This window comes from Tiliqua scincoides, chromosome 5, assembly GCF_035046505.1.
Source record: "Tiliqua scincoides isolate rTilSci1 chromosome 5, rTilSci1.hap2, whole genome shotgun sequence".
NCBI lineage: Eukaryota > Metazoa > Chordata > Lepidosauria > Squamata > Scincidae > Tiliqua > Tiliqua scincoides.
The window spans coordinates 19,295,394-19,320,925 of NC_089825.1; the positions used below are offsets into that span (position 1 = coordinate 19,295,394).

General features: G+C 43.9%; 1 protein-coding gene and 1 pseudogene across 1 annotated transcript in view; both read right to left on the reverse strand.

Moving 5' to 3' along the window:
• The window catches only part of GPR158 (G protein-coupled receptor 158), a 136,742-nt gene that overhangs the window by 31,329 nt on the left and 79,881 nt on the right, over positions 1–25,532 (reverse strand). Inside the window, exons 4-6 of the mRNA XM_066627615.1 lie at positions 24,869–25,086; positions 17,230–17,298; positions 6,013–6,122 (exon numbers count right to left, since the gene is read on the reverse strand). Of these exons, the coding sequence (XP_066483712.1) occupies positions 6,013–6,122; positions 17,230–17,298; positions 24,869–25,086 (397 nt within the window). The remainder of the gene's footprint in view (positions 1–6,012; positions 6,123–17,229; positions 17,299–24,868; positions 25,087–25,532) is intronic.
• On the reverse strand, positions 19,380–19,498 carry LOC136654858 (5S ribosomal RNA; annotated as a pseudogene).

The following is a 25,532-nucleotide window of genomic DNA, read 5'->3' on the forward strand; positions in this document are numbered from 1 at the left end:
TGTGGCTCACATCAATTCACTATTCAATGCAATAATTTAAAAACTTAAATAATAAATTGTTTTTATCCTGCTTCTCCTCCACCTCAGAAGGCAGTCAGTGCCCCATGGCCATTGTGAGAGGGAGAGGGACACTGCCCAAGCTTTAAAAGGCAGCAGCAAATGGGAGTGACCATAATGGTTCTTCACTAGCTAGCCTCTTCTCACTCATATTAATCAGTGCAGAAGATATAGTTGTCTCTCAGTATCTGCAGGGGATTGGTTCCAGGTCCCTTCCCCTATGAATAACAAAATCCACAGATGCTCAAGCTTGGTTCCACAATCACTTACCTAAAGGTTGTGTTGGGCCCTGTGGAGGTTGCACTGGCCTGCAGCCCACTCCCTGGGTCTCAGAACACCTCCCAGATGCAACTGGAAGTGACTTCCACAGGTTCCAGCCACCACAGATGCCTCCCCACACCTCCCTGGGCCTCACAACAGCTCCCGAATGGGACTTCTCTCTCTGCTTGGCCAGTAATACAACCATGCATGAGAAACTCCTACCACTCTTTCTCTGTTTGCCTTTTGGAAAAATCTCCTATCCAGATTTTCTCAGGTATCCTCAAAGAACAGCTACTATATTAAATTATAAACAAAAACTCTCCTCCTCCTGCATTTATCTGTGCATTTTTAAGGCTTTGAACCAGCAAAAACTAATCAAACTCTAGGGCAGTGTGACAGCTTTGATAGCCTCAGGGAGTCCTCTACAACTTTCGATCCATTGAGTCATGTAGCCATATCTTCAGTTCAATTTTGCAGGTCCAAAGAAGCAGTAAAGTCAAGAGTTTTGTCAAGCTGCTGTCCAGGGGCTGCATCTGGTTTGGTGGGTCAAAAGTTGTGCAGTTTGAGCTTAGGCTTGGTCCACTGGGGTTCAGAGTCAGAAGTCTGAATCTGCCTGAAGTTTAAATTCTGAGACAATTTACTTGGATGATGGTCTATAATACCCTTTTTTAGCCTCTTAAGGGAGCACAATGTAAGGACTTTCTTGGGAGTAAGCCCCACTGAACATAACGGGACATACTTCTGCACAGATATGCTTAGGACTATGCTGGAAAGTTCTCAGTTTTATGCTAGAAACCAAATATTGGTACTCCAGGTATAAGTTAGGCCTAGAAACAGAACATAAACCTGCCACATAATCATTCCCTTCCTAGTTTCCAGAATAAAATATAAGGATCCTAATTCTGTGCATCCCTATAGAAAGATCGTATTTCATTAATTTCACGGTTAAAGACTGCTGCCTCTGGCACTGGCATTCCTGGGGAGGGGGGCAAAACACTAAATTTCTTCAGGTGCCTGGCCACTAGTGTAAAGTGGCCCCTCCCCGCCTTCAGAGCCAGTCGTGATTGCAAAAGCTTTTGTAGTTCCACCTGGCTCTGATGGAGAGGAGGGGTTGCATTACACCAGCAACCAGGCACCTGAAGAAACTTAGGCTGCAATCTAATACACACTTTCCTGGGAGTAAGTCCCACAGAACACGGTAAGACATACTTCTGAGTAGACATGCACTGCTAGAGGAAGAAGAACTATGTATGCTATCCTGAGCCCCTTGGAGAAAGTATGGCATATAAATGTGGGGAGGGAAGAGTTTCAACAGGGCAGATATAAGCACTACCCTAACTTTCCTATCAAGATAGTTATGTGGAGCAATACAAAGAAGTAATAATATTATAAGGACATAATAATTCAAACAGTTTTGAACATGCTCAAGTATTTCTTTTTTTGACCTTTTCTAAAAGCAAATGTGAAATTTAATGCATTTCTCATATCCCCAACTTTCTGGATTTCCATTCATTTTTAAAGTTGGTACATTTGCACTATTGTCACATAATCCTTATTATTAATGGCTATCAATTTCCTGACTTCCTTGCTTTCAAATGAGTGTATTTTCTCCAATAAATGAGTTCTTCCACTAAAGTTTTTCTCCACCTGGGCCTGTCTGATTTATTAAGCGCCCTAAGAAATAGTGCAGGATGAATACCAATAGTGGCATTAGCCCCAATGCATGACATAATGCAATTTCCCCAGAGGATAAATTAGTTAACAACCACTTATTATAACAGTCAAGCATTTTACCATAGGAAGATGGACTCTTTCATTCTGATGAAATTTCAGTTCCTAATATTATTATTATACTAATATAACAAAGAGAGAAATATTCTTAACTCTCTTTGAGCCAAATTCTGGTATCTACAAACCAAGGACAAGTTTTAGGAATGATATGGTTGCTGCCATTACTCTGCAGTTACATCTTATGCTACTTAGCTAATGTTAGCATGGGGGAGACTCTGTGGGAGGAATCAACAATGTGGTTATCTTCTACAGTCATGTGGGAACCAACTTTGGGAACTTTATACAACTTTAATCCTTGCAAAATTCCTCAGCTCTAATACAAGTCCTTGGAAATCTGAACGACATTCTCACGGACCAATCCGAACTAGCGCCCGTGCTGGCGGAAAAGCATAGTAAAGTGCGATAGCACAGAGAGCGGACACACCAGTGGGAAGGCCAGAGCCTTCCTGTGCACGCTGGCAGTGGCTGCGAGGCCTGTAGGGGCATATATGTTTGGCACGGGGGGGGGGGAAGGTGTTGAATGGGGTGGGGGGAGGGTAGAACAGGGCTGCAACAAGGGCAGGGGGTGGGCAGATTGGCCAGTATGCACCATATCCAAACCCCCTTCCAGGGCCTGATCCACCTGCATGGATCAACGCAGATTTGCACCAGCGATGTCCCCCGAGGAGATTCCAACGGCTGCTGCGGTACCCATAGGATACAGCGGTAGCCACTTTGGCGTCACTGCTCCTCTGGGCAGCTCAGCATTGGGCTGTAATACAGCTAAAAGGTATGTTTTTTGAACAAGAAAACATGGAATCAGATGGGGGGATTAATTATCTCCAAACACTGCTGACACGAAGACAATGGTTTTGATTCAATTTTAAAACCTCTCTTTTATTAGATATGACCTTCTATTTAAAGATGCAAAAGAAGTGTAATTAAAGGGACTCGTCTCCAGCAGAGCTTGAACTTAATTGATCTGTTTAAGTAAGAATAATCAATGGCATGGAGAGGGAGAGCCCGAACAGACGCAAGAGCTCTCCACAGCTGTGTGCTTCTAGTAGAAACTCTGGCTAAATGGTGGCTAATGAAATTCTCCTTCTGCCAGAGTTTTTCAGTGCATAGTGTTTGCGGTGACCAGAATTATTTTTCTCTCAACGTTCCATTTCTTTTTGCGGGGGGGGGGGGAGGGGAGCCCAATCCTGAGCTCCCATGGCACGTAGCTTTGGCGGCACCGAAAACGGCTGCCGCCGGATACTGCGCGCCACGGGCTACCGCGGGTGGCACCTTGGGAGAAAGGGACTTTTGTCCCCTCCTCTTGGGTAAGGGAAGTAACCTCGTGTCGAGCCCCCCACGAATGGACAGGATCCGGTGAAGCGGAGCTCCACCAGACCCGCCTCTTTCCCTCCCCCTGGCACGCCTCCCACCTGCCTCCTCTCCGCCCTTTCTGCACTCTCCGCCTGCCTTCCCCCTCCCTGGAACGCCTCTTCCCAGCCCCCTCCCCCGCTTACCATGCCGCAGCTCGGCAGTCCATGCGACCACCAAGCAGCGAAGGTCGGGCACCTGCCCGGCACCAGCTCAGTGCTGGCCAGCGCTGGGCTAGCACAGGTGCTGGCCCAGTGGTAAGGCTTGCAAACATGCCTTATAGCATGTTTGCGACAGTGTGCGCCGGCGGTAAGGCGGCACTCACCGTTCAGGATTGGGCTCTTTATCATTTCCTCCGCTTCCTTGATCACTCACAAATAGGGCTTCCCTTGAACAAAATCTCTTACAAGACTTTTTTTTTTTTGCTATGACTAAAACGCTGATGTAAATTCCATTGATTTAAACCGCAGTTGGAGCTGACTCCAAGAAAATATGTCCGCCACCTGAATGCTGTGACCTGCTTTGAAGCATTGTGTAAATATTCTTTATCAACAACAACAATAATAGCTTTCAAGACAAGAAAAGTGTTTCACCAACTGAAATCTCCTTTCTAAAACTGAACGTCATCAACATCCCTAGTTTTATTACAGCCAACTAGTGTTCAGAATAATTAGCAACCCTGCCCCAACCATGTTCATTAAGAAGTAAATCTCACTTTGTCCTATGAGGCTTACTTCCAGATAAGTGTGCATATGATTGCAGCCTTAATTAAGCTACGGCCATGCCAACTGCTAAGTTTTAAAGTCATACAGAAAGGCTAGCTGGGAGAAAGCAGTAATAGGAGATCTGTCCCCTTAACAAATATGTTTTTGAAAACCAACTGTAAGGCATGTCTATTTATATTGTATTGTGCTTATGGCACTGATTGGTTGAGCTGGTGTCTGCCGACATTGCAAATGCTCCAACAATAGTATTTGCACAGTCCATCCTCCTGTGAGAAAGGATAAGTGTTAGTAGGGCTGGGATTAAAACCTATCACAAGTCCTTCGGAAGAATGAGCTGAAGAGACTAGGATAAGGATGGGAAAGCTGATTAGAAAGGGACGTTTTAGAAGGCTGAGAACCAGATACCCAGAGGCAGAATAGCTGAAGGACAAAGGCAGAATAAGTAGCGGAAGGGCAATTGAAGAAAGGGCTTGGAACATTTGGGCCAGGGAGCCAAGAAGCAGTGTGTTTCAAGATCTCTGTGCCTTTCAGTGTTAGGTAGAAAGGAGAATTCTGCCTTCTCTAGCTCCCTAGTGAGATGCAAATCCTAAGGAGGAAATGAGGCCAAAAGATAAATGGGATGAAATTATATATTTAATGCACTGGTATGAATTAGCCATTATTTGGCTATTGGTTTCCAATCTCTAATAGACAATTTGGACAAGGTCTCAGTTGCAAGTGATGTGGGAACTCTGTGACTGGATCTCCTGAAGTCTCTTTATTTCTCCCAAACTGGAATAACCATACCAACAGCCCAGTCCTATCATGGGCTTAATATAAACAGCTCTCATGATCAAGTCAGCATAAGCTGCATTCTGGTAGCAGAAAAGCTGTCCTCCTGTGCTTTGGAGTCACTGGTACAAATAGCTGGAGGCTCCTTGAGGAGACCTCCACGACTGCCCCCTCCGCCACAAGATACAGCATTTGCTCTGTTGGTGAGGCTGCATCAGTAGGGAGAGATTTTGTTAGGATTGGGCTGCAAGTCTCATAAGTTCCCAAAATAGCGCAGCCAGCCATCTAGGACTGGCTGTAATCTCCAGGAATCAGCATCCACCTCCTGATGGACTGCAAACAATCCTAGAAATTGTAGTGGGGCTTCCTCAGGGGATTTCCAACATTGCATCATGTTGGGAAAAAATCTCCAGGAATAACTAACTGTCCCAAAGTTCGTAAAAAAAAACAACTACCTGCTTTGAAGAAAAGCACATGAATTGAGACACCGCTGGATCAATTAGTTATATTGAAACAAGTCCCCAGACATTGTCAGTCTTGATCATATAATTAATATTTATGTTCCTTATTAGGGTATGTTCTAGAACAAGTTTGAACAGATGATCACATTTTAGTAGGTAATTTGTTCACAGCAGCAAGCTTTCATTTTTGCAACGGCCTGGCTTGTTAAAATCTGATATTCAGTGGATAGGTTTCGTTTTCTTCTGTTGGAAACATCTATTTTATTGAATTATGTACTTGTTTACAAGATTCCTCCCAAGAGAAGTTTCACCCAGCACATAATGTTGAGTATGCCTCATACCAAAACATTATACTTATTTGCTCGACTGTTGGAAAAATAAAACATAGACAGGCATCAGGAAGCAGATGAAAATGCAAAGTTTTGTTTCTTTGTCACTGTAATTTCCTGGGTGTGCATGTGTATGGGAATATATACACACAGTCCAATGCTATGCTTGGTTATTCAGAAATCCCATTGCACTCATGGGTTTAACTCACAGGAAGTGTGCACACGGTGACACCTTAATTTACACAGCAACAAAAACAACAAATGTAATACCTGTGTAGTTTGAGTGCAATCGTTCCATAAACTGTTGTAAATCCCAGAAGACGAACCCATCTTAGGAGTATGCAACGAAATATACTTGGCTCAAAGTACAAAATGATAACCTATAAAACAAAAGAACATAAATAAGATATGCTTTAGCTGAACATGAATGCTCTTTGTGGTTCATGTGCAAAACTAGATTGTCCTACATTGTATGAATCAGGTTTTTTGGACCAGAACAGGACAACTAATTCACACGTACACTCAAACATCATTTGGTGTTCAATGCATCATTGTCTCTGCTGTACTTAGTTTTTCTTTGGTAAGTAGAAGCCTAGGGGTCGAACTGGATTGGGACCACGATGTGGAAGGAAGAGGGGCTTTAACTCAATCAGACCTCTCTGCAGCTGCTATTTCACCTGGCAAGGAAGATCCTATTGGCACCATAGGTGTGTGGGTGAGATCTGGACTGTATCTGGGGCAGAGACAACAGGTTAAAGCTCCTGTCTGTCTTGTGGTGTGATCTTGTGCCCTTCTAGGGAACTATGTATGGAACAACCATCTGGGCAGGGCCAGTGACATGATTCCTTCCCATGTAACTGTGGCCCATCCCAGACAAGTGATATTTGCTTAACAAGAAATTCCAAACTGGTTTCTGAATTCCTTTGGCTACACCTTCCAATTTTCTGAACCCATTATTGCCTTTTACTATAACTTTCTAAGTCTAAACTGAAGGAACATAAAACAGCAGTCTATCCCATTCAACGTTAGCTGAATATATGATAATATTTACTGAAGAAATAAAGCCCACTATTTATAACAGCCATGCTGATGTGGGTACAATAGGAAAAGAAGCTTGCTGCCATTGTGTGTGCCTGCTTAACTAAAATTGAATGCTTCCCTTCATTTGTCTTGAAGGGAAAGGTACAACAGTTTCCCTCCTGGATAATTTTTTAGTCATTCTTTTCCTTGAATCCTGGTGTTTAGAACATTGATGAATTCACTTTTGTTTTCCCTAGAGGTTGTCCAACAGAGACCTGTGCTGAACTGTCAGTATACTTGCCTCAGAACGGAACAATAAAAAGCAGAATGGAAGAACAAAAAGCAAGAGCTCATGGTATAAGTGGTCTTTACTGGGCAGGGTTGCCCCAAGGATTCCTGTTGGCCGATGGTGGTGAATCAAATATCAGCCCTGGCTCACTGCACAGCACCTTGCTGAGCAAAATGCTCTGCCCTTACCCAGCAATGTGCCAGCCTCTGTTGCTCCTCCTCCCCCCCCCCTTCCTGGATTCAAACAGGAAGATGTCAGTGGACTGCCAGAGGAAGCATAGAAGAGAGGGTAGTGGTAGCCTAGAACAGCCATTTTCAGCCGCTGTGCTGCGGCACATTGGTGTGTCACTAATGGTCAGTAGGTGTGTTGTGGGAGTTTGGAGGAGGGTCATATGTTAGTAGGGGCATCAGGGGATGTGAGCCCCCAGCCGGCAGTGCAGTGTGCCTTGTCAATTGTCAAAAAACTGATGGTGTGCCTTGACCATTTTAGCGCCTTCTCAGTGTGCCATGAAATGAAAAATGTTGAAAACCACTGGCCTAGAACATCACTCTCACCCACTTCCAGGGTGCACAAGGGGAGAACTCTATCAAAGCCTCTGTTGCTATTGATGCTGGAGGGGGAGGTTTAAAGAACCCTTCATTTGTACCTAGGCTTTGGAGAATAATAATAATAATAATAATACAGGTATTTCTATACTGCCTTTCTTGGTCCTCAGATTTCTCCTTAGACTTTATTCAAGGCGGTTTACATAGGCGGGCAAATTTAAATCCCCGTAGGGATTTTTACAATTTGAAAGAAGGTTTTTGTCTTTCAAGAAACCACAACATTCAGATGTTTCTTTCTTGATCTGGTTGCACATTCTGGCCTCCATCCTCCCAAGCTCAGAGCAGATGGAATAGCTCGGCTCAGCTTGTCAGCTGCTTCAAGGCCACACAGTGCCGGTGGCCTCAAACTGGTGACCTTCGGATGTTATCTTCAGGCAAATGGAGGCTCAACCCTCTAGACCAGACCTCCTGCCAAGAGGCCAAGAGGAGAAAGAGGCCAAGAAGTTCTTGGGATCTGAAGCTATGGCAGAGGTCAGTTAAGAAAACACTGGGAGCAAACTTAATCTTTATGCCTTTGGCTACCTGTTCCTACAATCTTACAACTTTACATGTAACACTTACACAGATAAGAGTTAAAGATGTAGACCAGTATCTGAAGAGCTAAGACCAATGACTTACATGCAGTCATTTTAAATCACTGAGCCAGAAGCATAGCTAGAGGGGGGCAAAAATGGTAAGTACTGCAGGCACCGCAATGCGCCATGTAAGAGGCCCCTTCCACTCACCATCAGAGCCATTCCGGGAAGCGACGGCAAACCAAACAGCATCTCCTGCACATTGCTATCACTGCCCAGTAATGGCTCTGACGGCAAGTGGGAGAGGAGGTACATAGCACATTGTGGCGCCTGCGATACTTACCATTTTGCCCCCTCTAGCTATACTATGGCATTGAGCATACATCTCCATGTTGTATTTCAAACTACTTTTTGCAAAAGAACCTTCAGTTTCAAAATTCATTGCCATATGACAAAAGGTGCTGCTGTTTGGAAAAACAGGTCCCAAGCCCTCTGGGCAGGTACAACCACTTGTGTGGTTCACTGGATCCTGGCTGATATATGGATCAGTGGCAAATAACATGCAGGAATATGCTAGAATATGCTAGAATATGCACATGCTAGAATATGCAAAAAACAACAGCAGGTACTTTCAGTTCAATTTTCTAAAATAAACAACTTGGAAAACATGACTTTTTCAGTCGCTCAAATAATATTAAAGCTTATGGTTACTTCAGATGTATAAAGTTAATTACAGGAGAGTAAACTGTGGGAGAGAAGAAAAAAATCAAAGTGTGAAACTCTAATTACTTTTCTTACTGTACTGTGGAGCAGGTATTAAAGGGAAAACAGTGTCCTTAAATGTCATTCCTCAGTTAATAAGTATCATAATAATTAATTGATTTCTGAGCAAAGTTGCTTAAGGTCAGTTCTTTTAAATTCTAAATAAAGCTGAGGGAGATTTTCAAAAGTATCCTGGTGGTTTTGGAGCACAAATTCCAAGTGGCATTCACTTTAATTGGGACCAACATACTTATGTTCCTGGCAACCTGATCCTAATGAATTGCATGAATTAAAGGTCTTATTGGCTTCAGTGGAACTTACTTTCATGGATTTGCCCCAACCCAGATGCTCATGAATATTATGTTCCTGCAGGGAGTTGCTTGGGATCCATATTCATTCAAAGGAAGTGACAGCTCTGCTCACACATCTCATTGTTCCTGTGTATCATTGTGCTCGATTGAAGTGAATGAGAAAGCCCTGGAGGGTGGGGGAACACACTGTCCCAGTCATCAGATGCTTGACAACAAAAGGGAGCATTGCATTGAAAGAAGACTCTTTAGATCTGAGGGGTTAGCTGCTTCTACAAACTATTCTCCACAAACTGCAAGGGTTGATACAGTCAGGTGTTTGTTTGCCAGGTCATAACTCTCAGGTATAGTGTGGGCTGGGATTAGACTTTGGGATTGGTGTGCATCCACCACAAGAAAACAAGGAGGGCAAATGAAGGTCAGAACCAATCCCCAGAGGCAACTGGCTTGGGGATGCTAGCTGGGAACCCCTTGTCAGTGGATTGTAAAGTAAACATCAAAGGTTACAAGGGTGAGGACAAAGGTTGGCATAGCTAATGAACGTGTAGTGTGGTGCGGATCTCAAAATGATGCCCTGGAAGTGATGTCACAACTGGAAGTGCCATCACGTCCGGGTTTTTTAAAAAGTACAAATTGGGGGGGAACCTACCTCCTCCCCCAAGCAGCTCACCACCCACTTAATCTGCTACATCCCCCAGCCAATGGCATAGCTAAGGTATCTATCTGCTACCTGGGATCAAAAAAAATTTTGTCGCCCCCATGACAAAATCAAATTTGATTAAGTAAATAAATAAAAAGTGTGCCCCTTCTTGGTTAGAGACACTATGATGGGGTGAAGAGGGATGTTAATTCTCTTCCTGCTAAATATAAGTTAGCAGGAGTAACTGTATTATGATACATGGAAATGAGAGCTGACTCATATTAACACCTTATTGGTTCCATGCTGTATCGTAATAACATGTCATTGGCTCTCAGAACTCCCAGTGTCATAGGTCAATTTTGAGTTAAGAAAATCCACTTTTTGTTCCTTAAGGCAGTTGTGTATTAGTTTTCTGGTTAATTGGCAATAACTTTGATAGAATACAGATATTCTAATGTGGTTTGTTTCATTGCATTAAATGAAAATGCATTAAATGACCTTTCCAATGATTTATAACATGATGGTATTATTCGTACACACCAGTATTTTCTCAATTTTTGCCACTAGTGATGAGCTCAGCTTGTTGCCCCATAAAGCTTGTTGCCTGGTGCGACTGCTACCCCCTGCACCCCCTTAGCTACACCACTGGAGGGAATGATGGGTGCAATTCAGATCTTCCTAGATCGCTGTAAGAGAGTGCTGTTGATAAGCGATCAACTTGCAATGGTAAACGGCTCAGAGCCAGAATAAGAAAACTCACAGGGGGAATAGACAGCAGCTGACTGTCTTCCCAAGGAAGGAAACATTGACTAAATTAAGGAACATAAGAACATAAGAACAGCCCCACTGGATCAGGCCATAGGCCCATCTAGTCCAGCTTCCTGTATCTCACAGCGGCCCACCAAATGCCCCAGGGAGCACACTAGATAACAAGAGACCTCATCCTGGTGCCCTCCCTTGCATCTGGCATTCTGACATAACCCATTTCTAAAACCAGGAGGTTGTACATGCACATCATGGCTTGTACCCTGTGATGGATTTTTCCTCCAGAAACTTGTCCAATCCCCTTTTAAAGGCATCCAGGCCAGTCACCATCACCACATCCTGTGGCAAAGAGTTCCACAGACCAACCACACGCTGAGTAAAGAAATATTTCCTTTTGTCTGTTCTAACTCTCCCAACACTTAATTTTAGTGGCTGTCCCCTGGTTCTGGTGTTATATGAGAGTGTAAAGAGCATCTCCCTATCCACTCGGTCCATCCCCTGCATAATTTTGTATGCCTCAATCATGTCCCCCCTCAGGCGCCTCTTTTCTAGGCTGAAGAGGCCCAGGTGGAACCTGGAATAGGTGGAACCACTGTGAGTTTGGTTTGACTCAGCACGGGTTCCACACCCACACTGGAGGGCCCCACCTCACCTCCCGGTTGTGACCAGAAGACACTTCTAGTCACATCCGGAGGTCCTCTGATGGCCCACCCGCAGATTCCATTATCCACAGATTTCAGAATCCATGGGGAATCTGGAAATGAATCCCCCACAGATACCGAGCACCAACCTGTACTACATAAAGTGAGGAGATGCTACTTCAATGGAGATCTGAAAGAGCAGGAAGAAAGACTGAGCTTCATAGATATGTACAGGTGACCCAAAGTGCTCTTACGGCGCAATCCTAGGCATGTCTACTCAGAAGTAACTCCTCTTGAATTTCAATGGGGCTTACTCACAGGTAAACATGCATAGGGTTGCAGGCTTAATCTAAAACTCCAGAATATGTTTGCCTACATGCACAAAGTGTATCCCGTTTCAATCTGCCCAGGGCTGTAACATTGGATTTTAAATGTAATTATTTGTCAAACAGCAAACTTCACAAGAATGGATTGGGACCTAAAAGTGGTAATTATTATGCTAATTGAAACAACTGGCGATATGACGGTAGGAGAGAAAAAGCATCAAAAGACAATAAAAGGCAACAGAAATAAAGTATAAGGTGCTTTTCATCTCAGCCTCACGACAGCCATTATAAACAAGAAAGAGACGGCAAGATCAAATGGTTCAATCAGAGAGACGGCAACAGAGTTATCAAATGTAAAACTGTAGCATCAGCATGATTCCACATGAAGAAGCTTAGCAGATTCATGTAACTTTCCCCAACTTTTCTTTCTCCCATACTTTTCACAGCATACATTTTGTGGTTCAAAAACAAACCATTCTTTTCAGTAGGTACGTATCTGCATGGGTATGGGTGAAAGATGAGCCAAACTGAATTGCCTCTTTAGGATGCAGCAGTTTATACAGTCTGAAAAACCTTGCATGAGGGAAAGTGAAGGAGACAATACTCTTAACATTTAACATTACTCTTAACAATACATCTTAACATGGAGATAATACTCTCCAACATACTCTTAACAATTCATAGACTTACTACAGAGCTATAGAGCAGCGGTTCCCAAACTCCTGCAAGGGAGTTGGGACCGCTCTAAGTCTTGGCAGGGGCGATGCAGTGGTTTTGGGGATATACCCCAATGGCCCCGCAGCAATCATGGTGCTGTGGGGACACAGAGTCATTTAAACATACGGGGGGGGGGGGTCATTGCTGCCCCCTCTGTGAGCCTCCCCGCTGCAGCAGTGAGTTCCAATCAGCGAGCAGGGAGGCTCACAGAGGGGACTGCAAGCCTCTAGGTTGCATACAACCTCCCAAGTATGTTTAAATGACCGTTGCACGAAAACCGCTGTGGCGCCATCAAGGCACCCATTCCTGTGTCACTCCACTTAAGGGGAAATGGCCCATTTCTGGTTCCCCTGATGGGTCATGAATTGCTGCTATAGAGTGCTCTTCAAGGAGCTTAAAAGACAGTATTTCTGCAATCCTTCTAACAATACTGAATCTACAGGAGAGGTTTGCTCAAACTTGACTTTTGTTCATGTTGCAGCTTTGGTTAATGTTGACTAAATTGCTTCATGAAAGCTATTTTCCGTTGTGCTCATTTCAACCTCCATCCCATCATGGCGACCAACAGAAAAGCATCCCAGAATTCAAGAATGATCAAAGGCTTTAAAACTAGACAACTAAACACTTTCGTACTGTAAGTGTGGGGAAGGGGCAGGTGACTCCAAATCACCTTTCCCTGTCTACCTGGGGCTTTGTAAGCATCAAGTAAGCTGGGAGAAGTGATTTGGAACTGCAGAAGCTTTCTCCCCTACTTCTTCCTCCAGCAATGCTGGAGGCTGCCACTGCTGTGATCTTCTTCTGACTTGTTCCCAGCAAGTTGGAGGAGGATCAGGGCAGCCAATGGAGTGGCAGGCTGGAGAGGGCAGCAGGCAGAGGGGTGGGGGACTCTTCCATTTGTTATCCCTGCAAGGGTGCCATCTATATGAACATTCTCACAGTTGGGCTACCCCTGTACTGCACTATCCATGTGCTGCCTTTTTAGAAGTCCAGGAACTTCAGTTGGTTCATAGTGTGGCAGCCAGGTTAAGAAGCTCTGTTTCTGGCTTGGAGCAAAATAAAAATCATTTTGAAGCCTTTCCTTTCCTTTCCTTTTTCTGACCATTTCTAGAGTTGCTGCTTTCTTCTTGCTAACAGGCGCAGTAATCAATGTACTTATAGGTGTATTATCTAGGGAAATGGCTCCTGCCAGCATAATAAGCTCCCATTGTTACACTTCCACCCACTCATAAAAATACAACCCTAAGGTTATGCCTGCAGAAATTCTTCACAGATGCCTAATTAGTCTGGGCAGTGAGTAAAGGCCTGGACTAGAACTGCTGTAGGATCTGTTACTGTAAAGACCAATATGAATCCCAGGAATAGAATCCTGATCGGGCCACTTAAGCAGGATTCCAAATTTAAAATCCCCTATGGCAAATATGAGTCCTTCCTGAAACTGCCCATAATGTGTTGTCCCTCTGCATCTGATTGCCCCAAACCAGTGGATCAGAAATCCGTTTGCAGTCAGTTAGCAGAGCCACATCTGAAAGAGAAAAGCAATCTGTCGGTAGCCAAGTTCGAAAATGAATATTACTCCAAACTGGTGCATCAAGCAATTCTCTAGGGCAGGGGTGCTCTGTCCCCAGACCGGGGGCCATTTGTGCCCCTTGGAGACCCCAAATCTGACCCTTAGGGAGCCCCCAGTCTCCAACCAACCTCTAACCTGCCAAAAACTTGCTGGAGTCCGCACTGGCCCAATGTGACTGCCCAACGCGAGCTGCAGGCCAAGTTTTCCCTTCACTGCTTGCAGCTTCATGCCTGTGAAGCAGCAACGGCAGTGAAGGAAAGGCCAGCCTCACTTTGCACAAGGTCTTTTATAGGCCTTGAGCTAGTGCAAGACCTTCAGGTCTCTGAGGCTGCGCTTCAGGCTCTCCGGGGCCACCTGCGTGCTTGCCACCCTTAACTCTTCCGACAAAGAAGAGAGGAGCAGTGTGTTTCACTAGTCTCAAAGCACATCCCTGATTGTCTCCTGATTGGCATTATTTTAACACCCCCATGGTCCATGGGTATCATCGCCCCTGAACAATTTATGTCTCTGTGTGTTTTATGTCTGGGCAAGAGCTATGTAGTCAGGAGTTATGTTACCCCCCCCCTCTTTTTCTGGCTTGGTCTGTATGTTTGGTTAAAGCACATCCCTGATTGTCCCATGTGCATCATTGCCTCAGTAAAATTCATTCATTCATATAAGTTTCCTCTCTAATGTATTCATTTATGTAAATTTATTCAAATTTTAAATGTAAATTAATTCTTTTTTTTTCAGCCCCCAACACAGTGTCAGAGAGATGATGTTGCCCTCCTGCCAAAAACTTTGGGCTTCCCTGCTCTAGGGCCCCACGTATCAAACAATATATGTGCATAATAAAACAATAACTGGAACATAGTCATGTTATGGACAATCTGCAGTTCCATCTGTGTCAGGCTTTGATTTTGATCTCCAGTATCCCATACCTTGGAGAAGATGGAATTGTACTAGGGATTTTGTAAATGCAAATCCTATGGACTATAGGCTCTTGTGCTCCCCCAGACTCTGGTTGACTAGTAGTTTCCTGTACTGGTCTCCTTGTTTTAGCATGCCGATGTCTGGGCTCAGACTCCTATGCTAAAAATAAGCTAAGGTAGTTAGCTATTTTCTTGTCTATGTTCCAGAAAGACCATCTGTTCTTGAAGGTAGATGTTCCAACCAAAACAACACAGTATCTTTCCTTTCTTGCATTGTTCCACAATGTACCCACGTACAATAAAGATAGAAATGTGTGTTCTGAAAAATCAAGCAACTAGATATGTTTAATTTTGGACGACAAGAATCTAGTAATTTTCTCTATCAAAAATACAGAAAGGCAACAGTTTCTTGGCACTTGTAAGGAAAAACGGGTGCAGAAGCTCAGCGCCTAGCATTAGCACTCCCCCTCTGCCCCATTTCATCTGTCAAACTGGAAGTTAACTGGGATGACAGCTGCTGTCACTGCCCAAAGTTAGGGAGTTTCAGACATAAGGAGGACACCTTGGGTTTGGAGCAAAAGGTTGGCAGATGATAAAAGGCAAGCTGAAAAAGAACAAAACCATAATGTGGCTTCCTGGGTACTTGCTCCACCCTAAATACTAGTGATGTAGACTTGAGTCAATTGACTTGGGCTTGAATGGGGCTCAAGTCGCCTCAGTGACTCAACTTGGACTCAACTCTGCATAAATCAGTGCTTCTCACACATTTAGCACCGGGACCCACTTTTTAGAATGAGAATCTGTCAGGACCCACCAGAAGTGATATCATGACCAGAAGCGACATCATCAAGCAGGAACATTTCTAACAATCCTAGGCTGCTATCCTACCCACACTTACACAGCAGTAAGTTCCATTTACTACCATCCCATTTACTACCATTGTTAAAAGAATGTACAAAGTAACTTGTTAAAAGTACAGGTCTGTAATAATTCCCCAAATGCAGTCACATACCATGGGAGCATCAAGTCTAACATATTAAAAATAAAATATTGAAATGAATGGGGAACCACCTGAAATTGGCTCGCAGCCCACCTAGTGGGTCCCGACCCACAGTTTGAGAAACAATGGCATAAATGACACACTGACTTGACTTGCAATTTGTATATTTTAGCAACCGATTTGCTGGCCTCTGAACAGTAACATAACACATTGTCCAGGGCTCACTTTACTGGCTATGGCCACATCTGACACATGTATTAATTTTTTTTACCTAACTTTGTGCACATCTTCTTGATTTTCTGTTTATTGAAATTACCCCCCCCACACACACACACACACAAACACACACATACTCCACTACCACCTCCTTTTTTCTGTTAAAGCTGGTTTCCAGACTTGAGACTCGAGACTTGAACTGATAGTATTTTGCTAGAACAAAAGACTCGACTTGAGACTTGAAGGTCTCAAGGGATTTGAGTCTTTGAGTAAAAGACTTGAATAGTTCATTGCTAAATATTCACACTAGTCCACAAATTTGGTCCTTACATCCTAGCTGGACAGGTCAGCAACCCTCATTGATGCATTCAGTGCTTGGATGAGAGATCAGGGCAAATGCAAAATGGCATGTGTGCACTTATAACTTCTGGGTGTTTGTTTTTTCCATGGGATTGGATACTAGGAGTCCCCTGATACCCTTGAATTTCTGATTCTTGGGAATCAGGCGAGCATCATAGTCCAATGAGCTGTCTAAACAGTCCTTTGTTTACTGGTCAGTTGGGGAAGAGGGAGAGCGGCAAACCACAAACAATAACAACAACAGTAATGGCTTCTACCTTGAACTGACTCAGGAAGGTGAAAAAAATAGGCAAAAAAATAGGGGAAGATCAAGGATTTTCACCTCACCTTCTATATACATTTCCTTTTTATTCTTGATCTTCCCAATGAACAATATGAAGATTTTTTTGTGTGTTTTTTAGTTCTGACATCACACAGTAAGGCTGTGGTCCTAGGCACACTTACCACAAATAATTTTTCACATCATGTTAGTAGTAGACCTATCAACACTGAAAGCTCAAGGTTTCTATAAGTGTGGCTGAAGCAAACCACTGGGATCATGGGGGCTGTGGTTATACACTCCTGAAGGCCCAGTTGTCTGGATGAAAAGTGGCACAGACAGAGGAAGTAAGTACAGGAGCCAGGGGGACTGTAGGGTGGGGAGAAAATGGTATAGAGGGGTACATGAGTAATATGATTTCTTGGCAAGAGGGCTGTGAAATAACTAGTAACTATAAGGTGCATGTGCTTTATGCATAAGGGTGCTTCATTATTTCCTAAAGTCTGGGGAACATTTCCTTACTGAATTTGATACACAGCTCAGCACCTGTCTTTTAACATTTTAGGAAAACCACCATGTGACTCACCGGGAAATAAAGAAGCAGGGACCCAAATAGGATAGTCTCCAAGAGAATGAAAACTGATGCCCGGATGCTCTGGAACAAAAACAAACAGGAACAAGAACTTAGAGTGGCAGACTCATTCTTTATTCTGGCAAACCTTTCAATACTTTATAGTAGAAACGTTCAGAGTTTTGTGTAACATCCAAATGGCACAATGGTGGATTACAAGCCAGTCCAATGAACATTATCACAAGTTTGAAGACTGAGGAGCACCTTGATTTGCAAAGCAATTAATCCGGATGCTGAAGACTGGGACTTAAACTGCCTGCACTCATAGTCCTGAATACATTTTGTTATATATAACGTACAGTGATTAACTCAGCAAAATAAATGAAAAGTCAGTTCCTTGTCCCAGAGAGTCCTCAATCTAAAAAAGTACACACACACACACACACGCAAGCAAATAGATGCTAGAAAAGAAGTGATGATGGGTTGAATAGGGGCAGTGGCTTCCCCGCTGCAAAATATATGAGAAGGTGTATCTTAAGCCATTTAGCAGAGGTTCACCATTAAAAATATAAATCAAAATGAATCAATGCAAGAAGAAGCCTTGGCTTTTGTAAAACATTACCACACCTTGTCTTGTGAGGCAAAGTATTAAAGAACCATATTGCACTTTAATATAATGGGTTTGGCACTGTTCAGTCAATTCCAAATATCAGGCAGGGCTTGAGTTAAATAATGACGTATCTGGACTTCTGATTAAGTGGCGATAGCTCTTCACTTTCAAAATCAGAACTGAATTATTTCAAGGAAGAATTAGACAGCAGTAACAATCTAATCAGAGCATCTCTTGAGCTAACTGAAACGTCTCTTGAGCTCACAGAAACAAAAGCAGCCTGTTGAAATCCATAGATCTGGATTGTGCCTGGTCTGCCTTGGGTACTAGCTGGAGATCTATAAGTAAACTCCAAACGATTATTTGCCCAAGGGAAATCATGGAAGTTTTTAGATGGCTGAGCTGCATCAGATAAAACAAAACCAAAGCTAAAAAGAAGAATAAACACACTTGAAAACTATTGTGTTTCAAATCTCTGTAGCCTTGGGCTGTTCGGATTAATTTGCGCAAAACTTCTCTGTGTCAAAACACGAAATGAAGGAGTTTGAACTTCCAAAATGAAGATGGCAATTTGGATAAAAATGAAGAAAAGAGATTCATTCAGTGTCTGAGCTGAAACCTTTCCAAAACAGGACCCTTTAGCCATGGAGGCTTCAATCCAAAATAAGTGGCATTTAAATTGTGGCTCCTCATAGTACTTAATATAGAGCTATTTTCCCACAAAACTCTCAAATGATCCTCTCAGTGGGGAAGATTCTTATGTATCCTTTCATCTCATTTAAAGGAACTTGCTCCTTAGAATGGGTTTGATGCCCTCAGCAAAGATACTTTGCAGCCCTCAGCAAAGATATTTTTTAGGTTCTGTGTTTATATTGTGGTTCCTGCTTTACCAGCTAAGGAGCCCTCTGTCATTTTCTGAAAGAGTTTCCCTCACAGCTTAGTTCAAGAAATGACTAATTAAAGGACTGGATGTGGAGAGAAGCAGGGTCACTTCAAATTCACCAGAGAGACCTTTGCTGAAATAGGCCCATCGATTAGTTGTTCCCTTGCACTGCATTGTTTAAACTGGCTCTTATAAAATTATTTTATAAAATGCTATTTTTTAATTGGCTGATTACCCTCTAGTGAAACTGCCTGCACGATTATTTGCAGAGACCTAAACTGTGCAAACTAATTTTGCTTCAGAAAAGAGAAAGTCAGATTTTAAAATACCCCTTTCATTTCCTCCTTTTCTTTTTAAAAAATGCATATGCAAAGGTCAGGTTTGTTGCTAGGTAGCTAACTAGACCAGCGATACTGCTCTAAAACCTGATTCCCTCCTGCTTTTTGTTTTTGCTTGGAAAAATAGCAGAAGAAGGAAAGGACAACAAGTCATCAATCATAAAGGAATCACGTTCAAGGGAAAAAAAGAGTGCTACAGATGTCAGAAGACAGAGAAATCCCCAAACCATTTTCTCTTAAATTCACCAGCCACCTTGATCCTTTTCCTTACACAAGAAATGGAAATCTGTCAAGGAATGGTTGGCAACCTTCAGTCTCGAAAGACTATGGTATAAGCCTACAGCACCCAGTATTCCCAGGCGGTCTCCCATCCAAGTACTAACCAGGCCTGACCCTGCTTAGCTTCCAAGATCAGATGAGATCGGGCATGTGCAGGGTAACAGGAATGTTATGATGAAGATAAGTTGTTCTGGGTCTTCTGGTACAAATTCTGTTCTGTACTATATACAGGACCTTTGACAACGAGATCTGAAATTCCGCATGGAGATTGATGCTAAAATGGTGTTATGTGGACACAGTGCCAAGAGATATTGCTTAACATTGTTCCCTGCAACACCCAAAAATGGTTCAAGAAAGTCGTTCATAAGAAAAACTAATGCTTACTACCAGTGGTGTGGCTAGCTGGGGGCAGGTCGCTTGGGCTCCACCCCAGAGCATCACTTGAGGGGGTTCAACTGTGAGGCCAGTCAAGATGGTGGCTGCAGACTCTTAGTGTAGAAAATACCAGCAGGTGCAGCTTTGCGCTCTCCCTGCCTCTTCCCATTCTTTCCAAAGGAGAAAGAACGGGAGATGGCAGCGACATGGCACCCACTACCCGTCACCACCTCCAAGTGTTTTTTAGCTAAGTGTTTCTTTGGCTTGCAGCTGCCTCTAAGTGTTTGAAGAAACACTTAGAGGAAGTGGCGGTGAATGCAATCAGGCCCAAGAGGGTGATGGGATAGGCAGCTCTGGCACACCAAATCCCCGGGACCATGGGGAACGTTTGCCCATATCCGCTGTTTTGGCTAGATGCAGGGGGTTCCAGAACAGAACCCCTGTGGATAAGGAGGCACCCCTGTATATGTGCAGCTGTAAGACAAATACGTTGACTTCTTAGAATATTTACAAACTTATTAAAATGTTCATCCACATCTTTCTCATTGTATATATTTATAGCTCTATACTGTATTCACTATGATTTTAATATGTACATAATACACAAACATACATATTCATTGATCAAAGACCAAAGCAAAGTGATATTCACTGAATGAAAAAGCATTTTGCTTTTGTTTCCCTAGTTAATGCTTGAAGTACCATTTTAATTCATGATGCATGTTTCTCTGGTGGTATCAGCTATTTAAGACAGCCATTAAAAGCCTATATAATTAACATAATGAAGTAAACTTTAAAAAGAGAGAACTTGGCTCTTAAGTTACCACCGGGTATGAAGCAGATGTATTTTCTATAATGGAATTATGGGACTGATATACAGCCAGATACATCTGTAACATAAATCATAAGTATGGCAAACTTGTGTATCACAATCTTGATAACTGCAAAAGATTTGCCACAAACATAAAAACAAATGGATGTGGCAAAATTGCTGAAGCCATTTTTGAGGTTTCCTGCCAAGGCTTTCATTCGGAGAGCTAACGGGAAATTATCCCATACAGAATCTGTTAGATTCAGTTGATTGTGCAATGATTGCTGAGGAAAGCTAAATAAAAATCTCTGCCTATTTATAGAAGGAAGTGATTGCAGCTATTAATTCGTGCTGTGGGATACAAGCATTTTATGAGCATTTGATTCCACTGGTTACTCAGTAAATGAAAAGGTTATTTTTAAGGTAGGTTTCTTTGATGCAATATTAGCAAAACATTTAATTAAATGACAACAATTAAAGGACAACAATCCTACCAAGGGACTACAGTGGCAGACCTACCTACTCCAGTGGGATGTCTGGGAGCCACTGCTGTGCACTCCGGGGCTCTCAGCTCAAATGGCTGGAGGCCCTGCATGCACAACAGTGGCTGCCAGACATCCCATTGGAGTCGGGAGGTGGGTGGCAGAGGAGGTTCTGGAGAGAATCATAAGAACATAAGAACAGCCTGCTGGATCAGGCCATAGGCCCATCTAGTCCAGCTTCCTGTATCTCACAGCGGCCCACCAAACGCCCCAGGGAGCACACCAGATAACAAGAGACCTCATCCTGGTGCCCTCCCTTGCATTGGCATTCTGACATAGCCCATTTCTAAAATCAGGAGGTTGCGCATACACATCATGGCTTGTACCCTGTAATGGGTTTTTCCTCCAGAAACTTGTCCAATCCCCTTTTAAAGGCGCCCAGGCTAGACGCCAGCACCACATCCTGTGGCAAGGAGTTCCACAGACCAACCACACGCTGAGTAAAGAAATATTTTCTTTTGTCTGTTCTAACTCTCCCAACACTCAATTTTAGTGGATGTCCCCTGGTTCTGGTATTATGTGAGAGTGTAAAGAGCATCTCCCTATCCACTCTGTCCATCCCCTGCATAATTTTGTATGTCTCAATCATGCCCCCCTCAGGCGTCTCTTTTCTAGGCTGAAGAGGCCCAAACACCGTAGCCTTTCCTCATAAGGAAGGTGCCCCAGCCCCCTAATCATCTTATTCGCTCTCTTTTCCATTTCCACTATGTCTTTTTTGAGATGCGGCGACCAGAACTGGACACAATACTCCAGGTGTGGCCTTACCATAGATTTGTACAACAGCATTATAATACTAGCCGTTTTGTTCTCAATACCCTTCCTAATGATCCCAAGCATAGGCAGTTTGGAGCAGAGAGAGGGCAGGAGAGGGAGGTTCTCAACAGCAGCAGCTCACACTGAGATCCTATTCCCCTTTCACTGCCCCAAACTGCCTCTCCCCCCAACCCACCGAGTCGCCTCACTTATGCTAGCAAAATAGCTGCTGAAGGTCTGAGAAGATTCATTGGCATCCAGGCAGCCTATGGAGAGGTAAGTAAGAAAAATGTATCTCTTCTGGGCCGTCTGGTTGCTCCTCCTCAATAGCCAGGGCACATTTGTGGCATGATGGGGCATTCTCCTAAGCACCATTTAGGGAGCACAGGGCAGAGACTTGCACCATTTGACTGCAGGGTGCATGCAGCTCTGCAAGGACGTGTGGTGACAGGAGGCAGGGGAGGCAGACACAATGTCATGTCATAGTCCACCGAAAAGAGCCACAGTAGAAATCAGAACACGCACAGGTGCGAAAGTGGGTGGAGTGTGTGAGCAATCATAAGGAGGTTGCATCTCTTTTCTGTGGACTACAACAAGGGCGGGTCTGCCTCGCGTCCCTCCCCTTGCAGCACATCCCTGGCACTCTTTCAGAGGCTGTGTGTGCTATGGGCTGATGGGTTATAGCAAGTTTTTGGCAGGAGGGCCACGTCATCTCTTTGACACTGTATTGGGGACTGGGGGAAAAATAATTAATTTACATTTAAAATTTGAATAAATTTACATAAGTTTACATAAATTAATATACTAGAGGTGAAACTTATATGAGTGAATGGAGGTCTTGCAATAGTTCAAGGCCTATAAAAAGTCTTGCACAAAGCAAGGCTGGCCTTTTCTTTGCTGCCGCTACTGCATCACAGACGTGAAACAGCAAGTGGTGGAAGGAGCTCTCACCCCACAGCTAACACGAGAGGTCAAACAGTCGCCCTCACACTGAGAGCAGTTGCGTTGGGCCAGTGCGGGCTCCAGCAAGTTTCCGGAGGGCCAGAGGTTCATTGGAGGCTGGAGTCTTCCTGAGGGCCACACTGGGAGTCCTCAAGGGCCCCAAGTGGCCCCAGGGCTGGGGTTTGGGTACCCCTGGGTTATAGGATTGGCTCTTAGGCTGCAATCCTGTACATGCTTTCCTAGGAGTAAGCCCCACTGAATAAAATGGGACTTACTTATGCATAGAGATGCATAAGATGGTGCTATCAAAGAACGTAAGTTGGTTGGGAGCAGAGCCTTTCACCTGGCTTGACACATGTTCACTGAAGATATTTTTGAAAGCCTGAAAAGAGCTATTGTTTGCCTCACTGATGCTTCATTTGTCCACAATTCATGCTCAAAACAAAGAAACCTGCAGATCTATCTATATTACATGCTAGTTTAGCTCAACCACCAGGCAGCTCACTCTTCAATGAACTACAATCAGAAATTAGAATGGAAATTGCTGGAAGAAAAATTAAGCTGTTTCTAAAGTTGCACAGGAGAGAAATCCACAGAACTATCAAAGGAATTCCTGAGATTATTGGCAGACATGGCATTGTTCACAAACTGAAAGTTAACCAAAGGAACCCATTTCATATCCACCAGGTGGTTAACGACTATCATTCTGCAGTGGAAAAAAAGACATTTTAAAAATGATGGTTAAAAGTCCCCACATAATCAGCTTGAGAAAAAGGATGAAAAGCATCAAAATCCACATATGTATTGGCATTCAGCCAGAGTGCAGCGTCAAACACCGTGAGTCAAACTTTGCAATGCACAAACAGAAATAGATTGGGGAAAGCAGGTACCCTTTTCCCCTGCAGATTTCTGCTCAGCCCGCAGCATAGTCCAGACCAGGGGTGCCCAAACCCTGGCCCTGGGGCCACTTGCGGCCTTCGAAGACTCCCAATGCGGCCCTCAGGGAGCCCCCAGTCTCCAATGAGCCTCTGGCGCTCTGGAGACTTGCTGCAGCCCGCACTGGCCCGATGCAACTGTTTGACCTCTCATGTGAGCTGAGGGATGAGGGCTCCCTCCACTGCTTACTATTTCATGTATGTGATGCAGTAGCGTCAGCAAAGGAAAGGCCAGCCTTGCTTTCTGCAAGGCCTTTTATAGGCCTTGAGCTATTGCAAGACCTTCATTCATTCATATAAGTTCCACCTCTAGTATATTAATTTATGTAAACTTATCTAAATTTATTCAAATTTTAAATGTAAATTGATTCTTTTTTCCCCTGGCCCCCGAAACAGTGTCAGAGAGATGATGTGGCCCTCCTGCCAAAAACTTTGAACACCCCTGGTCCAGGCTGATTGCACTAACCTAACCTATTCTCTGGCATCTGACTTAATCAGGATCAGTGGTGGAACAGGGGTGAGAGGGTTGGTCTAGGATGAGGAAGACCCAGGTTTAAATTCCTGCTCAGCTGTGATGTTCACTGGATGTCTTTTGGCCCAGCATTATCACTCTGCCTAACTACCTTATCAGTTGTTGTGAAGATAAAATGGGCAGGCAAGGAACCAAGGACACTGCTTTGAACAGAGGGTGGGATTAAAACAGCAGCAGACCTAGCGCTGGGCAAATGGAGCAAATGCCCCAGGCGCTAAGTTCACGCGGCTCTAGGACCATGTGGGAAGCCTCACTGAGGCTCCTGACGTGGTTGGAAACGGGACTTTAAGACCACAGGGAAGCGTCAGAACACTTCCCCAATCAGTCTGAAGGTTGCACAAGGCTCCGTCGTGCTAGAAAGATAGGGGGAGTGGCTTCACACGGGGGGGTAGCATCTCCCAGGGGGACGGTATCTCAGACCTTTGCCCCAGGAGCGGGGCAGGATAAGTCCACCACTGGATTAAAATGAAATAAATTACAATGTAGCCTGAAACATCCCACCACATACAGTCTGTGGTGTGGCGAGCACATGAAAATCCCTCAAATAAGATCATCTTGCCGTGTCCTTGCTTGGACCTTCCTCGATCAACACAGGTGTCCGCGACAAATACAGGAAGCCAGGAAGATGAAAAAGGAAAATGTTTCTCAAGTTACCTTTGCTTTGCGAAAACGGTAGACCAGTAGCATGCTTATGAAGTCCAACAGCATACAGAGAGTTTGGAATGAGATGATAGCAAGCCGTAAATACTTGTCCTCCTGTGCATAGCAGGGAGTATCATCTGTACAGTAAGAACATCCTTCCCTGCAGGGCAAGCAGGCATAGACTTCCTCAGACATCTTGCCTCCAGAAAACTGGCTCTCTGCATCCTTTCCTAAAAGCATCAAATACAAAGGAAGAAAAGAGTTCCTAAAAGTAAGTACACTAGAGTTCAAGAAGGGGGGGGGGAAATAAAACCTTCCTAATGACCCACATTCACTATTTCCACTTGATGAGGACACGTGTGGCTTTGTGGCACAATTCAAAGGGGGAAGGAGAAGTGATCATTTAGGGTCCTGGGTTTCTGTGACTCCCTTGTTTCTTTTTTACAGTTTAATTGAGGACCCCTTGAAACACCACTTGGAAAGATTTGCTAGCTGTCCCCCAGTTTCTTTATGAGTGTGTGCCCAGCACTCAACTTCCTTTTAAATGTTGTGTGACAAGTTCTGTGTCCCACAGCCCAACCCTATCTACTGTGTCAGAGTCCTGCTGTCGTGATAAGTCATACAATAACACGCTGGCATCTCCAAAATCACCAATGGCCATTTTGTAGCCACGGAT